The 15,603-nt window shown below is 55.9% G+C and overlaps 1 protein-coding gene across 1 annotated transcript in view; it reads right to left on the bottom strand.

Annotated features, from left to right (window-relative positions):
* The window catches only part of LOC140457022 (autophagy-related protein 2 homolog A-like), a 172,431-nt gene that overhangs the window by 29,170 nt on the left and 127,658 nt on the right, over positions 1 to 15,603 (bottom strand). The window contains 8 exon segments of the mRNA XM_072550928.1: positions 4,693 to 4,762; positions 6,700 to 6,874; positions 8,597 to 8,681; positions 9,575 to 9,676; positions 10,905 to 11,114; positions 12,847 to 12,982; positions 13,696 to 13,925; positions 14,287 to 14,489. Coding sequence (XP_072407029.1) covers positions 4,693 to 4,762; positions 6,700 to 6,874; positions 8,597 to 8,681; positions 9,575 to 9,676; positions 10,905 to 11,114; positions 12,847 to 12,982; positions 13,696 to 13,925; positions 14,287 to 14,489 — 1,211 coding nt within the window.

Genomic DNA, 15,603 nt, shown 5'->3' with positions numbered 1-15,603 from the left:
GGTAAAACCAATCCCAAGTTGAGTGCTGTTAATCAGCCTCCTTCTGGTTAGGGTTCGTGGGGGTCACGAGACGCAGCCACAACCAGCGGGACCAAATCGGGATGCTGCCTGACCAACAGGGGGTATGGACGTTTCAGGGGATACCGAACCTGTACTCTGCCTGTCAGCTTAGTGCCCCAAGTTCAGGCAACCAAGGCAGGCAACAGTCTGGGTGGGTCAAAAAGTGTGGCGCTGGAATACCCCAGCAGGTCAGGCAGCATCCGGGGAGCAGGAACATCGACGTTTCGGGCAAAAAAAAACCCTTCATCAGGAATGTGGGAGGAGAAAGGGGGCTGAGAGATAGATAGGAGATGGGGGATGATTGCACCCCCCACTAACCTATCGCAGAGAAGATAGGTGGGAAGGAAAATGGACAGGTGGGACAGTTGGATCTGGGAATAAGGTGGGGGAGGGGAGATAAGGAAACTGCTGAAACCCACATTGATGCTGTGCAGTTGGAGGGTCCCAAGGTGGAAGATGAGGCGTTCTTCCTCCAGCTGAAGGGTGGCTTGGATTTGGTTGGGGAGGCAGCCTCGGACTTGCATGCCCTTGGTGGAGTGGGAAGGGGGAGTTGAACTGGTCGGCCACAGGGCGGTGGGGTTGATTGGTGCGTGTGTCCCAGAGACGTTGTCTGAAACGTTCCGCAAGTTGGCGCCCTGCCTCCCCAATGTAGAGGAGACCACATCGAGAGCAGCGGACACAGTAGGTGAGGTGTTTGGATGTGCAGGAAAATCCCTGCCGGATGTGGAAGGATCCTTTGGGGCCTTGGATGGAGGTGAGGGCGCAGGTTTTACATCTCCTGCCGCAGCAGGGGAGGGTGTGTTGGTGGGGGGGCTGAGGGGGGGAGGTGTGGACCCAATGAGGGAGTCACAGAGGGGGAATGATCTCTGCGGAATGATCTGGGTGAAATAGGAGGGGAGGAGGGCTATGCTGACTGGAATCGGTGTTCTGGACTGGGAGAAAAGCAAGACAGTGAACTATCCAGGGTTCATACTCCTGGTCAACATCCAGTGCTTGAAGGTACAAGCTGATGCTCAGCTAGAATATCCGAGTGAAGGAGTGGCCACCTAGATGAACATTTCTATCCAGGTTTGAGAGCACTGCTGCCTTTCCTTAAGTTTCTCTGGAAACGATGTGGTGGTGATTGGTGCAGCTAAAGGGCTGCTTATGGACCACTGCAGAGGCCAGTTGGGATGAACCATTTTGGCATGAGCCTGGGAGTCCCATGCAGTTGAAGGATGGGTAAAAATAACTGTTTCTCTTCCTCAAAGGGCAACCAGCGAAGGAGGATGGCATTTTGATACAGAAAAATTGCCAAACTTCACTCAGTATCACTGAGACCAGGTCTTCTGGGATTTAAGTTGAAATTATTGCAGATCACAGGATGACTAGTTTAAGTATATGACCACGGCACTGTATAGTCTGTAGTTTGAGCTGCATCGCATAGTCATAGAGATGTACAGCACGGAAACAGACCATTCGGTTCAAAAACTCATCCATGCCGACCAGATATCCCAAACCAATCTAGTCCCACCTGCCAGCACCCGGCCCATATCCCTCCAAACCCTTCCTATTCATATACCCACCCAGATGCCTTTTAAATGCTGCAATTGTACCAGCCTCCACCACTTCCTCTGGCAGCTCATTCCATACACACGTACCACCCTCTGTGTGAAAAAAGTTGCCCCTTTTATATCTTTCCCCTCTCACCCTAAACCTATGCCCTCTAGTTCTGGACTCATGGACCCCAGGGAAAAGACTTTGTCTATTTATCCTATCCATGCCCCTCATAATTTTATAAACCTCTATAAGGTCACCCCTCAGCCTCCGACGCTCCAGGGAAAACAGCCCCAGCCTGTTCAGCCTCTCCCTGTAGCTCAGATCCTCCAACCCTGGCAACATCCTTGTAAATCTTTTCCGAACCCTTTCAAGTTTCACAACATCCTTCCGATAGGAAGAAGGAGACCAGAATTGCATGCAATATTCCAACAGTGGCCTAACCAATGTCCTGTACAACCGCAACATGATCTCCCAACTCTTGTACTCAATACACTGACCAATAAAGGAAAGCATACCAAACACCTTCTTCACTATCCTATCTACCTGCGACTCCACTTTCAAGGAGCTATGAACCTGCACTCCAAGGTCTCTTTGTTCAGCAACATTCCCTAGGACCTTACCATTAAGTGTATAAGGCCTGCTAAGATCTGCTTTTCCAAAATGCAGCACCGCACATTTATCTAGATTAAACTCCATCTGCCACTTCGCAGCTCACTGGCCCATCTGATCAAGATCTTGTTGTAATCGGAGGTAACCTTCTTCGCCATCCACTTCACATCCAATTTTGGTGTGATCAGCAAACTGAATAACTATACGGCTTATACATTTATATAAATCATTGATATAAATGATGAAAAGTTGTGTCCCCAGCACCGATCCTTGTGAAACACCACTAGTCACAGGCCTCCAGTCTGAAAAACAACCCTCCACTACCACCTTCGGTCTTCTGCCTTTAAGCCAGTCCTGTATACAACTGGCTAGCTCTCCCTATATTGCATGAAGACTCTACATATGGCTGCACTATCCTTTCTAAATAGACTGTAAAATGTTTGCTATAATGGCTTGTTAAAGTAGATTCGGCAGACTGCTGCAGTGCACTATTTAAATAGATTGTGTAGACTGGTTGCTGCAGTGCACTGTTTACATAGATTCTGGAGACTGGTCGCTGCAGTGCACTGTTTATATAGATTCTGTAGACTGGTTGCTGCAGTGCACTGTTTATATAGATTCTGGAGACTGGTCGCTGCAGTGCACTGTTTATATAGATTCTGGAGACTGGTCGCTGCAGTGCACTGTTTATATAGATTCTGTAGACTGGTTGCTGTAGTGCACTGTTTATATAGATTCTGGAGACTGGTTGCCACAGTGCACTGTTTATATAGATTCTGTAGACTGGTTGCCGCAGTGCACTGTTTATATAGATTCTGTAGACTGGTTGCCGCAGTGCACTGTTTATATAGATTCTGGAGACTGGTTGCCACAGTGCACTGTTTATATAGATTCTGTAGACTGGTTGCTGCAGTGCACTGTTTATATAGATTCTGTAGACTGGTTGCCGCAGTGCTCGGTTTATATAGATTCTGTAGACTGGTTGCCGCAGTGCACTGTTTATATAGATTCTGTAGACTGGCTGCCGCAGTGCACCGTTTATATAGATTCTGTAGACTGGTTGCTGCAGTGCTCTGTTTATATAGATTCTGGAGACTGGTTGCTGCAGTGCTCTGTTTATATAGATTCTGGAGACTGGTTGCTGCAGTGCTCTGTTTATATAGATTCTGTAGACTGGTTGCTGCAGGGCTGTGTTTATATAGATTCTGGAGACTGGTTGCCGCAGTGCACTGTTTATATAGATTCTGGAGACTGGTTGCTGCAGTGCTCTGTTTATATAGATTCTGTAGACTGGTTGCTGCAGTGCTCTGTTTATATAGATTCTGGAGACTGGTTGCCGCAGTGCTCTGTTTATATAGATTCTGGAGACTGGTTGCTGCAGTGCTCTGTTTATATAGATTCTGGAGACTGGTTGCTGCAGTGCTCTGTTTATATAGATTCTGGAGACTGGTTGCTGCAGTGCTCTGTTTATATAGATTCTGGAGACTGGTTGCTGCAGTGCTCTGTTTATATAGATTCTGGAGACTGGTTGCCGCAGTGCACTGTTTATATAGATTCTGGAGACTGGTTGCTGCAGTGCTCTGTTTATATAGATTCTGGAGACTGGTTGCTGCAGTGCTCTGTTTATATAGATTCTGGAGACTGGTTGCTGCAGTGCACTGTTTATATAGATTCTGGAGACTGGTTGCTGCAGGGCTGTGTTTATATAGATTCTGGAGACTGGTTGCTGCAGGGCTGTGTTTATATAGATTCTGGAGACTGGTTGCTGCAGTGCTCTGTTTATATAGATTCTGGAGACTGGTTGCTGCAGTGCTCTGTTTATATAGATTCTGTAGACTGGTTGCTGCAGTGCACTGTTTATATAGATTCTGGAGACTGGTTGCTGCAGTGCATTATTTCAACAGATTCTGTCGACAAAATGCTTTATTTTTCGGATTTAAGATAGGTGGCATGGTGGTTCAGTGGTTAGCGCTGCTGCTTTGCAGTACCAGGCACCTGTGTTTGATTCCAGCCTTGGGTAACTGTCTGTGTGGGGTTTGCACATTCTCCCTGTGTCCGTGTGGGGTTTCCTCCGGGTGTTCCAGTTCCCTCCCTCAGTCCAAAGATGTGCAGGTCAGGGTGGACTGGCCATGCTCAATTATCCATAGTTTTCAGTGCATCAGTCAGGGGTAAATATAGGGGAGGGGAATGGGTGTGGGTGGGATACTCTTTGGAAGGTCAGTGTGGACTTGTTGGGCCAAATGGTCAGTTTCCACACTGCAGGGAATCTAATCTAACTGCTGCAGCGCATTGTTCAAACAGATTCGGTACAGCGTTTGCTCTGTTTAAACAGTCACGACACCAGCACACCCTTGGGAGTCAGCCGAAAGCCAGAGCACAGAATCCCAGTCAGAGCTGCCAGCTAAGAAAGCAAGTATCTCAGACACGGTGAACAAGAGAAATCAGTAACGGCCCAAACAGCTTACCCAACAAGTAGTCACTCACTTGATCCATGGTCACATGCTTCCCATGATAGTCCAACCAGATTGGTACTTCTGAGGTAAATCGGAATTCCCTGAGAGAGAGAGACAGAAAGACAGAGACGGTCTATTAGCATGTGTCACTACTGCCCCATCTACTTACAGGCACTAACTAGATCACTTCAATTCCCGGAGGGTAATAGCCAGTTAACTGATGAAGGTCGTGTGGACTTAGTGTGTCCACTCTACTCAGTTAGAGACAAAATGAAAACTGCAGATGTTGGAATCCAAGGGAGGCATGCAGGAGGCTGGGGGAGCACAGCAAGGCAGGCAGTATCAGGAGGGAGGGGGACACAGCAAGGCAGGCAGTATCAGGGGGGAGGGGAACACAGCAAGGCAGGCAGCATCAGGAGGGAGAAGGACACAGCAAGGCAGGCAGTATCAGGGGGGAGGGGAACACAGCAAGGCAGGCAGTATCAGGAGGGAGAGGGACACAGCAAGGCAGGCAGCATCAGGAGGGAGAGGGACACAGCAAGGCAGGCAGTATCAGGATGGAGAGGGAACACAGCAAGGCAGGCACGATCAGGAGGGAGAGGGACACAGCAAGGCAGGCAGCATCAGGAGGGAGAGGGACACAGCAAGGCAGGCAGTATCAGGAGGGAGAGGGACACAGCAAGGCAGGCAGGATCAGGAGGGAGAGGGACACAGCAAGGCAGGCAGCATCAGGAGGGAGAGGGACACAGCAAGGCAGGCAGTATCAGGAGGGAGAGGGACACAGCAAGGCAGGCAGGATCAGGAGGGAGAGGGACACAGCAAGGCAGGCAGCATCAGGAGGGAGAGGGAACACAGCAAGGCAGGCAGTATCAGGAGGGAGAGGGAATACAGCAAGGGAGGCAGCATCAGGAGGGAGAGGGACACAGCAAGGCAGGCAGCATCAGGGGGGGAGAGGGACACAGCAAGGCAGGCAGTATCAGGAGGGAGGGGCACACAGCAAGGCAGGCAGGATCAGGAGGGAGAGGGACACAGCAAGGCAGGCAGTATCAGGGGGGAGAGGGACACAGCAAGGCAGGCAGGATCAGGAGGGAGGGGGACACAGCAAGGCAGGCAGGATCAGGAGGGAGGGGGACACAGCAAGGCAGGCAGCATCAGGGGGGAGGGGAACACAGCAAGGCAGGCAGCATCAGGAGGGAGAGGGACACAGCAAGGCAGGCAGGATCAGGAGGGAGGGGGACACAGCAAGGCAGGCAGGATCAGGAGGGGGAGAGGGACACAGCAAGGCAGGCAGGATCAGGAGGGGGAGAGGGACACAGCAAGGCAGGCAGCATCAGGAGGGAGGGGAACACAGCAAGGCAGGCAGTATCAGGGGGGAGAGGGAACACAGCAAGGCAGGCAGCATCAGGGGGAGAGGGAACACAGCAAGGCAGGCAGTATCAGGAGGGAGGGGAATCGAGGAACGCGGGATTGGGAACACAAACAGATCGGCCATGCTCTTGTTTAAATGGCGCAGCTGGGGAATGCCACTATGGGAGCGAGTGGATTCCACAGTAGCCTTCAAGGAGACCTGTTCTTGGAGCTGTGGGGAAAGAGTGGGAGCAGTGGGATTAATTTCCCAGCTCCTTCCAGGAGAGGGCAGGAGCTCCCACCTCCAATCTAACGCTTCATGAAAATGGAACAGGAACTGCAGAGCCCAGGGTGGACTCGACAGCGGGGGAGGGAGAAGGGGGTGTACTCGACAGCGGGGGAGGGAGAGGGAGAGGGTGGTGTACTCGACAGCGGGGGAGGGAGAGGGAGAGGGTGGTGTACTCGACAGCGGGGGAGGGAGAGGGAGAGGGTGGTGTACTCGACAGCGGGGGAGGGAGAGGGGGGTGGACTCGACAGCGGGGGAGGGAGAGGGGGGTGGACTCGACAGCGGGGGAGGGAGAGGGGGGTGGACTCGACAGCGGGGGAGGGAGAGGGGGGTGGACTCGACAGCGGGGGAGGGAGAGGGAGAGGGTGGTGTGTCCCCCCCCCCCACCCCCAGTCACCACTGTACCTGAAATAGATTGGCTGCTCGGAGGACGAGGAGGCCGTGGACGAGGAGCTCTGCTCGCTGAAGGTCGTCTCCATCGAGGCGGTCATCTCAGGCAGGCACTGACCGGGCTCAGAGTCCCGGCCGGTGGAATCGGAGTCCGGGGCTCCACTCACTCTCGGGCTGGCCTCGGGCTTAGCTGTGGGTGGAGAGAGGGAGAGGGAGGGAGAATGAGCGCAAGAGCGAGAGGGAGAGAGGGAGCGAGGGAGCGAGGGAGCGAGAGAGGGAGCGAGGGAGGGAGGGAGCGAAGGAGGGAGGGAGCGAAGGAGGGAGGGAGCGAGGGAGCGAGGGAGGGAGCGAGGGAGGGGGGGGAGGGAGGGAGAGAGAGAGGGGGGGAGGGGGGGAGGGAGAGAGAGAGGGGGGGAGGGGGGGAGGGAGGGGGGAGGGGGGGAGGGAGGGAGGGGGGGAGGGAGGGGGGAGGGAGGGGGGGAGGGAGGGGGAGAGGGGGGAGGGGGGGAGGGAGGGAGGGAGGGGGGGAGGGGGGGAGGGGGGGGAGGGGGGGAGGGAGGGAGCGAGGGAGCGAGGGAGCGAGGGAGGGAGGGAGAGGGAGAGAGAGAGAAAGAGAGGGAGGGGAGAGGGAGGGAGAGGGAGGGAGAGGGAGAGAGGGAGGGAGAGGGAGAGAGGGAGGGAGGAAGGGAGGGAGAGAGGGAGAGGGAGAGGGTGAGAGAGCGAGTGGGTTATTACGAAAACATACGTTGCCGATTCGAGAGAGCTCCTTGCTCGTGTTCTTGGCACTGGCCGTGCTCCAGGTAAAGGCACCCCTTTCAGACCGAGGGCAAGGAGGGTATTTGCGCTGAGGTTTCAGAATTCCCTGCCCATTTCCTCTTCCTCCACGTTCGGCCGCTGAGGTATTCCCTCAGAGGCCGCAATCCTGGGATTTGGACACCAGAAGAGGTAAGGGCGTGGGGGCAACAACGTGGGATAGAGGTGGACTCCAGATCAGGTGTGAGCTCATACCGAACGGTGGAGGAGGCTCAAATCACATGCTTTACAAAGGAGGCGGCCACTCAGCCCATCCCGAGTATACCGCACACTCCTGTTGTTGTGGTTGTGTTCGCCGAGCTGGGAATTTGTGTTGCAGACGTTTCGTCCCCTGTCTAGGTGACATCCTCAGTGCTTGGGAGCCTCCTGTGAAGCGCTTCTGTGTTGTTTCCTCCGGCATTTATAGTGGTTTGAATCTGCCGCTTCCAGTTGTCAGTTCCAGCTGTCCACTGCAGTGGCCGGTATATTGGGTCCAGGTCGATGTGTTTGTTGATAGAGTCTGTGGATGAGTGCCATGCCTCTAGGAATTCCCTGGCTGCTCTCTGTTTGGTTTATAATAGTGTTGTCCCCGTTGAACTCATGTTGCTTGTCATCTGAGTGTGTGGCGACTAAGGATAGCTGACAACCAGAAGCGGCAGAGACAAACCACTACAAATGCCGGAGGAAACAACACAGAAGCGCTTCACAGGAAGCTCCCAAGCACTGAGGATGTCACCTAGACAGGGGACAAAACGTTTGCAAGACAAATTCCCAGCTCGGCGAACAAAACCACAACAACGAGCACCCAAGCTACAAATCTTCTCACAAACAGAGAACTGTTGCTTACGCCAAGCACCGATGTCGATGCAGAGTTGGATTAGCAAACGTGCCAGTACAGTAAGAGGCATGGTCAAGTGCCTGCTCTGGTTTTACTTAACGGGGCTGGTGGGGTAAACCCTGGCCAGGACCTTGGAGGTGACCTCTTCTCCCAGTGATGACCCTCACTCGCACCTACGCACAGGCCATCTGACGGGGCAGGCTGAACCCTCTGCCCCAGACCCTCCAGGTCCCTCACAAATATCCCGACCAAAGCAGCTCCTCGCCCTGGCCAGAATCTCACCTTCCGTCGCTGTTTCAACAGGAATAACGGGATTGATCCCGGTCGCAAAGCTCGTGAAGAAATCCTTCAGGAAGAATAAGGCATCCTGGGGAGAAGGAGAAAGAGAAAGAATGATAAAAAGACTGCATGAGACAGGGGAGGCACAGTGGCTCAGTGGGTGAGCACTGCTGCCTCACAGCACCAAGGAGCCAGGTTCCAGTCCAGCCTCGGGCGACTGTCTGTGTGGAGTTTGCACGTTCTCCCTGTGTCTGTGTGGGGTTTCCTCCCAAAATCCAAAGGGGTGCAGGTTAGGGTGGATTGGCCATGCTAAATTGTCCCATAGTGCCCAGGGATGTGCAGGTTAGGGTGGATTGGCCGTGCTAAATTGTCCCATAGTGCCCAGGGATGTGCAGGTTAGGGTGGATTGGCCGTGCTAAATTGTCCCATAGTGCCCAGGGATGTGCAGGTTAGGGTGGATTGGCCGCGCTAAATTGTCCCATAGAGCCCAGGGATGTACAGGTTAGGGTGGATTGGCCGTGCTAAATTGTCCCATAGTGCCCAGGGATGTGCAGGTTAGGGTGGATTGGCCGTGCTAAATTGTCCCATAGTGCCCAGGGATGTGCAGGTTAGGGTGGATTGGCCGTGCTAAATTGTCCCATAGTGCCCCAGGGGTGCATTAGTTTGGGATAAATGTAGAGTAGTAGGGGAATGGGTCTTAGGTGGGTTACTTTTTGGAGGGTTGGTGTGGCCTTGCAGGTCTGAAAGGCCCGTTTGCACACTTTTGTGATTCTATGACAATTCCACGACTGCAGGGCTGCGGTGGAGTAATCAGGGGCCTGACCCCATCAGGTACCGAATCGCAGGCTTCTGCTGAGGTAGCACAATGGTGAGCGCAGGGATGGAGTGAAGGTGACGGGTGCAGTGGCACGAGGGTGAGGGCGATGCGGCTCATTGGAGAATGACGGGTTGGGGGTTTGCAGTTACAGTCCGCCGACTAACCTGGTCAATGTTGAGGCGTAACGGCATGAGGGAGACTCGGAGGCAGCATTCCGGACCACCGAGTCCGGACTCGGGGCGCATGTGCAGGGCCTTGACCGTCAGCTGTGGAGAACAAAGAGGGTTGGAGATGATCGCTCTGACGCTGCGCAAAAAGGACGCCCCGATTAACGGCGCAGGTTAAAAGCCACCACCTCGGAGGGTCAACAGACTGGGCCACGTCAACCAGCGAGGGCCCCCCCGAGGCCTACACACTCCACCCGGGTTGGGCAGGTCGTCAGCTGCGGCCCACGAGAGCTGCAATAGAGCATCATGGGAAAGGGCAGTGCCTCACTGTGATGGCCACACCAAATGTATGGCACGGTGGGTTAGCACTGCTGCCTCACAGCGCCAGGGACCCGGGTTCGATTCCACCCTCGGGCGACTGTCTGGGTAGAGTTTGCACGTTCGCCCTGCGTCTACATGGGTTCCCTCCGGGTGCTTTCCTCCCACAGTCCGAAGGCTGTGGTGGGTTGGCCCTGGGAAATGCAGGGTTACAGGGAGAGGGTGGGATGCTATTCTGAGGGTCCCTGCAGACTCGACGGGCCGAATGGCCTCCATCTGCACTGTAAGGGATTCTACGAGCCCACAAGATACATGGTTGGGAAATGGAAAGACGAAATGGACTGATTGAGAGGGAGAGAAGTGTGGGTTTTTGGAGACATGGAGAATTTGGCCTGATTACACTTGAGAATTCAGCACCTGAGCCCAGAGCGAACCGCATTCATCGCTGCTCCAGCCACAGGAGGGGACGGGCTGAGGGGGAGCATTTCAAAGTTCAAGTTCAAACCATAGCTCAGTCACTGACTACCTGGATCAGGTAGAAATCAGAGGACATCTTTCGGAAAACAATTCCCCCCCCCCCCGCTTTCCACTGGCACTGCAGTCAACGCTCGTGGGAATCGCAGGACACCTTTGGGAAAACAATCACTTGAATGTAACCTGGAAGGCAACTGGTGTCACGTGACTGGCTCCCAGTGAGAACCTGCGTCGACAAGAGAGGGCCGCAACAGGTGAATACAGCACCGCTCTGGTCGTACAGAGAGCAACCACCAGAACTTCTTTTTAAAAATGTATTCGTAGGGAGAGGGAGTCACGGGCTGGGCCTGGCATTTACTGCCTGCCCCTCACCGCTCCTTGAGAAGGCAGCGGGGAGCCGTTCACTAGAGCCGCTGGGCAGACCCGGCAGCAGCGCCGCGAGGGAGGGAGGGAGTTCCAGGATTGGCGCCAGGACACTCCAGCAGAGCACGCTGGGAAATCTCACGGCATCAAACCGAGTGGCCGAGGTCCGCACCATGTTGGAGTGGGCTCTCCGAGGCATCTTCTCGCTGGTGTAGAGGTAAAGGAACTTGTTGATCTGCGAGGTGGCTAAGCGATCCCGGATCTCCAGCTCCTGCACAATGAAGACCTGCCGCGAGATGGGCTGCTCCTCCAGCTCCGGCTCGGTTGGACCTTTCTCGGGCACAGTGGCGGGCGCAGGGTAGGTCTCATGCTGGAAACTCACCTGGGGGGGGGGGGGTTGAGGAGGGCATAACAGCAGATCAGCTCAAAGACTAGAAACAGCATCCCACGAGGCTCTTGCCCCCCCGCACCCGAGCATCCCAGTTACTGCTGAAACCTCGTGCCCACTGCCATCGTCGACTTGCACAGATGTACGTCGAGGTGTCAGCACTGGCTGCACGACGGGACAGAACCACACTCACTTCCACCAGCTGTGGGAGATTTCACATCTACTAACGGGGTAGACAGAGCCCCAGTTAAACATCTCAGTGCAGCACTCCCTCAGCACTGACCCTCCGACAGTGCGGCGCTCCCTCAGCACTGACCCTCCGACAGTGCGGCGCTCCCTCAGCACTGACCCTCCGACAGTGCGGCGCTCCCTCAGCACTGACCCTCCGACAGTGCGGCGCTCCCTCAGCACTGACCCTCCGACAGTGCGGCGCTCCCTCAGCACTGACCCTCCGACAGTGCGGCGCTCCCTCAGCACTGACCCTCCCACAGTGCGGCGCTCCCTCAGCACTGACCCTCCCACAGTGCGGCGCTCCCTCAGCACTGACCCTCCCACAGTGCGGCGTTCCCTCAGTACTGACCCTCCCACAGTGCGGCGTTCCCTCAGTACTGACCCTCCCACAGTGCGGCGTTCCCTCAGTACTGACCCTCCCACAGTGCGGCCCTCCCTCAGTACTGACCCTCCCACAGTGCGGCCCTCCCTCAGTACTGACCCTCCCACAGTGCGGCCCTCCCTCAGTACTGACCCTCCCACAGTGCGGCGTTCCCTCAGTACTGACCCTCCCACAGTGCGGTGTTCCCTCAGTACTGACCCTCCCACAGTGCATCGCTCCCTCAGTACTGACCCTCCCACAGTGCGGTGTTCCCTCAGTACTGACCCTCCCACAGTGCGGCGTTCCCTCAGTACTGACCCTCCCACAGTGCGGCGTTCCCTCAGTACTGACCCTCCCACAGTGCGGCGTTCCCTCAGTACTGACCCTCCCACAGTGCGGCCCTCCCTCAGTACTGACCCTCCCACAGTGCGGCCCTCCCTCAGTACTGACCCTCCCACAGTGCGGCCCTCCCTCAGTACTGACCCTCCCACAGTGCGGCCCTCCCTCAGTACTGACCCTCCCACAGTGCGGCCCTCCCTCAGTACTGACCCTCCCACAGTGCGGCGTTCCCTCAGTACTGACCCTCCCACAGTGCGGCGTTCCCTCAGTACTGACCCTCCGACAGTGCGGCGTTCCCTCAGTACTGACCCTCCCACAGTGCGGTGTTCCCTCAGTACTGACCCTCCCACAGTACTGACCCTCCCACAGTACTGACCCTCCCACAGTACTGACCCTCCCACAGTACTGACCCTCCCACAGTACTGACCCTCCCACAGTGCGGTGTTCCCTCAGTACTGACCATTCTGCACTGGACCGTTCTTCTGGGTTATGGGCCGATACCCTGAGCTTTGAGCAGACAGCAGTGACCCACAGGTGAGCTGTGGATGGTCAGACTGACCACCAGTGGAACAGCTCTGCAGTATACACTTGTGTAAGGAGCAGTGGACCGTCGGAGGGTTGGCAGCCTCCCTTCCCACCCGTCCTTGCCAGTGTCCAGTCGAAGCGAGAGCGTGAGTAACGAGGGGCTGATTCTGTGGAGGGTCGAGTGGAGAATGCAGGCGGGCAGTGTTGGCACAGCTGCCCAGACCCCCCCTTTCCCAAACCTCCCCCCGCCCCCCGGCTGAGCCGGCCTACCTTGGTGAGCTGGATCTCCATCAGGATCTCGTGGTTGCGGCCGGAGCCCCCCTGCGTCCTCCACGTGTTCTGTGGTCGGTTGGGGAAGGCTGAGCGGGACGGTGAACCCCTGGCACTGACAGACACCGGCCTCATCCTGTAACAATACGCCAAGGTTATGGCAAACACACCTGCACGTCAAACACCCGCCTCGTGTACAGGAACTCTGCAAAGGGGCTGAATGGCCTCCTCCTGATACTATACAGGAACAAAGGGGCAGAATGGCCTCCTCCTCCTGATCGTGGACAGGAACACTACAAAGGGGCTGAATGGCCTCCTCCTGATACTATACAGGAACAAAGGGGCTGAATGGCCTCCTCCTGATACTATACAGGAACAAAGGAGCTGAATGGCCTCCTCCTGATACTATACAGGAACACTACAAAGGGGCTGAATGGCCTCCCCCTGATCCTCTGCAGGAGTGTGGCAACGGGCTGAGAGTGTTTGTGAACCTGTGGGTCACACCCATCAATCTGCCAGAACGTGGGGTCAAGAGATCCAGGCCAGAGGGAACTGGGAGGTGGCCATTCAGCCCCTCAAGCCTATCCCGCCATTCAATACGGTCAAAGCTGACCCCTCCTGTAGTTGCTGCCGCCGGATGGCCTGTCCCCACATTCCTGTGCCTTCCCCTGACTAAGGTGGGTTAAGTGAGGGACATCTGCAGCGCACAGGTTGTACCCTGGAACCATAACCCCACCAGGAATCGCTGCCTCGCAAGCTTTAGTGGTGGGAGGCCACTGGAAGCTGGACACCGATCTAACCGCTCCTCCCCCACACCCCTCCACCCGCCCCCGGCCCAACTGAACCTGCCTTGGAGAATGCCCGTGCCCAGAGGACGGGCGGAGGGGGCCGAAGTCCTTCCCCCCGTAAAGGTGCCAGACGATGGAGATCTCTCGCAGCATGAGGCGGGTGTCGGGCACGGGGAACCTGGCCGGGGCCTTCAGCAGGTCGGTGCTCCCGATGGGCCGGGCAAAGTAGCCGTCCCGGATGGTGATGCAGTCGCTCGTCAGCTTGGAGACCATCGGCTCACCATCTTTGGGCTGAGGAGTGGGGGGGGGGTGGGGAGAGAGAGGGAAGAACGTGAGCGAACCGTCTCTGGAGCCCGCGAGGACTGGACCAGCCAGCCCAAGTCCGTCCGAAACTTAATTCCCAAATCCGCGGCGCATGGGAAGCGGGGGGACACATCCTTCACACAACAGAACAGCCATCGATCTCTCTCAGGACTTCTGTTCATCACTGCCACTCATCTCTCCATCTCTCTCAGGACACAGCAGCCTGAACGTCCAAGCAAGACTGTCGCAACTTCCCCTTCATCTTGAGCTCTCTCCGCTCATGAGGCACGTCGACTACACAGTCGAGCTCGAAGGCTGCACCATCTTTGCTCACGCGGCGCTTACTTACCGGGATTCCCATCCCCGGGGCATCCAATATGCAGAAGTCATCGTTGTCGGTGGAGTCGCTCCCTGCCTCACTCCCCTCGCAGGGGTACACGTCCATCCTGTCGAGGCACGACGGGCCCTGGGATGGAGGCCTCTCCTGATTATTCTCGCCAGGGAAGAGGTAGACGGACACGGGAGAGTCCTGCCGGAGCAGCGGCATTCCTGCTGTGCACAAGAGCTCGGAGTGAGCAGGCAGCAGAGAGGCAGGCAGCGTCGCAAGGCAGGGGGGTGCTCTGCTGGCCCTCTGATAGAGGTAACGCCCGAACAACTGGCTCACGCACGCACACCCGCACAAACCCACACACACCAGCGCACTCCCGCACAAACCCCCACACACACACACAAGGCAACTCATGCACAAACCTACTCCAACACACACACACACCAGCGCACTCCCGCACAAACCCACACACACACCAGCGCACTCCCGCACAAACCCACACACACCTGTGCATTCCCACACAAACCTACACACACACCTGCGCATTCCCACACAAACCCACACACACACCAGCACATTCCCACACAAACCCACACACACACACCTGTGCATTCCCACACAAACCTACACACACCTGCGCATTCCCACACAAACCCACACACATACACCTGCGCATTCCCACACAAACCTACACACACACCAGCGCATTCCCACACACACCAGCACACTCCCGCACAAACCCACACACACACCAGCGCACTCCCGCACAAACCCCCACACACACCAGCGCACTCCCGCACAAACCGACTCCAATACACACACCAGCACACTCCCGCACAAACTCACACACAAACCTACTCCAACACACACACAAGCGCACTCCCGCACAAACCTACACACACCAGCGCACTCCCACGTAAACTGACTCCAATACACACACCAGCACACACTTGCACAAACCTACACACACACACGTGAACTCCCGCAAAAACCTACCCCAACACACACATACCAGCACACTCCCGCACAAACCCACACACACCTGCGCATTCCCACACAAACCTACACACACACCAGCACATTCCCACACAAACCCACACACATACACCTGCACATTCCCACACAAACCCACACACACACCAGCACATTCCCACACAAACCCACACACACACCAGCACATTCCCACACAAACCCACACACACACCTGTGCATTCCCACACAAACCTACACACACACCAGCGCATTCCCACACAAACCTACACACACACCAGCGCATTCCCACACAAACCTACACACACACCAGCGCATTCCCACACAAACCTAAACACACCAGCGTAT

The sequence above is a fragment of the Chiloscyllium punctatum genome, chromosome 31 (assembly GCF_047496795.1).
Source record: "Chiloscyllium punctatum isolate Juve2018m chromosome 31, sChiPun1.3, whole genome shotgun sequence".
Taxonomy (NCBI): Eukaryota; Metazoa; Chordata; class Chondrichthyes; order Orectolobiformes; family Hemiscylliidae; genus Chiloscyllium; species Chiloscyllium punctatum.
The sequence above is the reverse complement of the archived record's forward strand: the minus strand, read 5'-3'. Positions and strand labels throughout refer to the sequence as shown.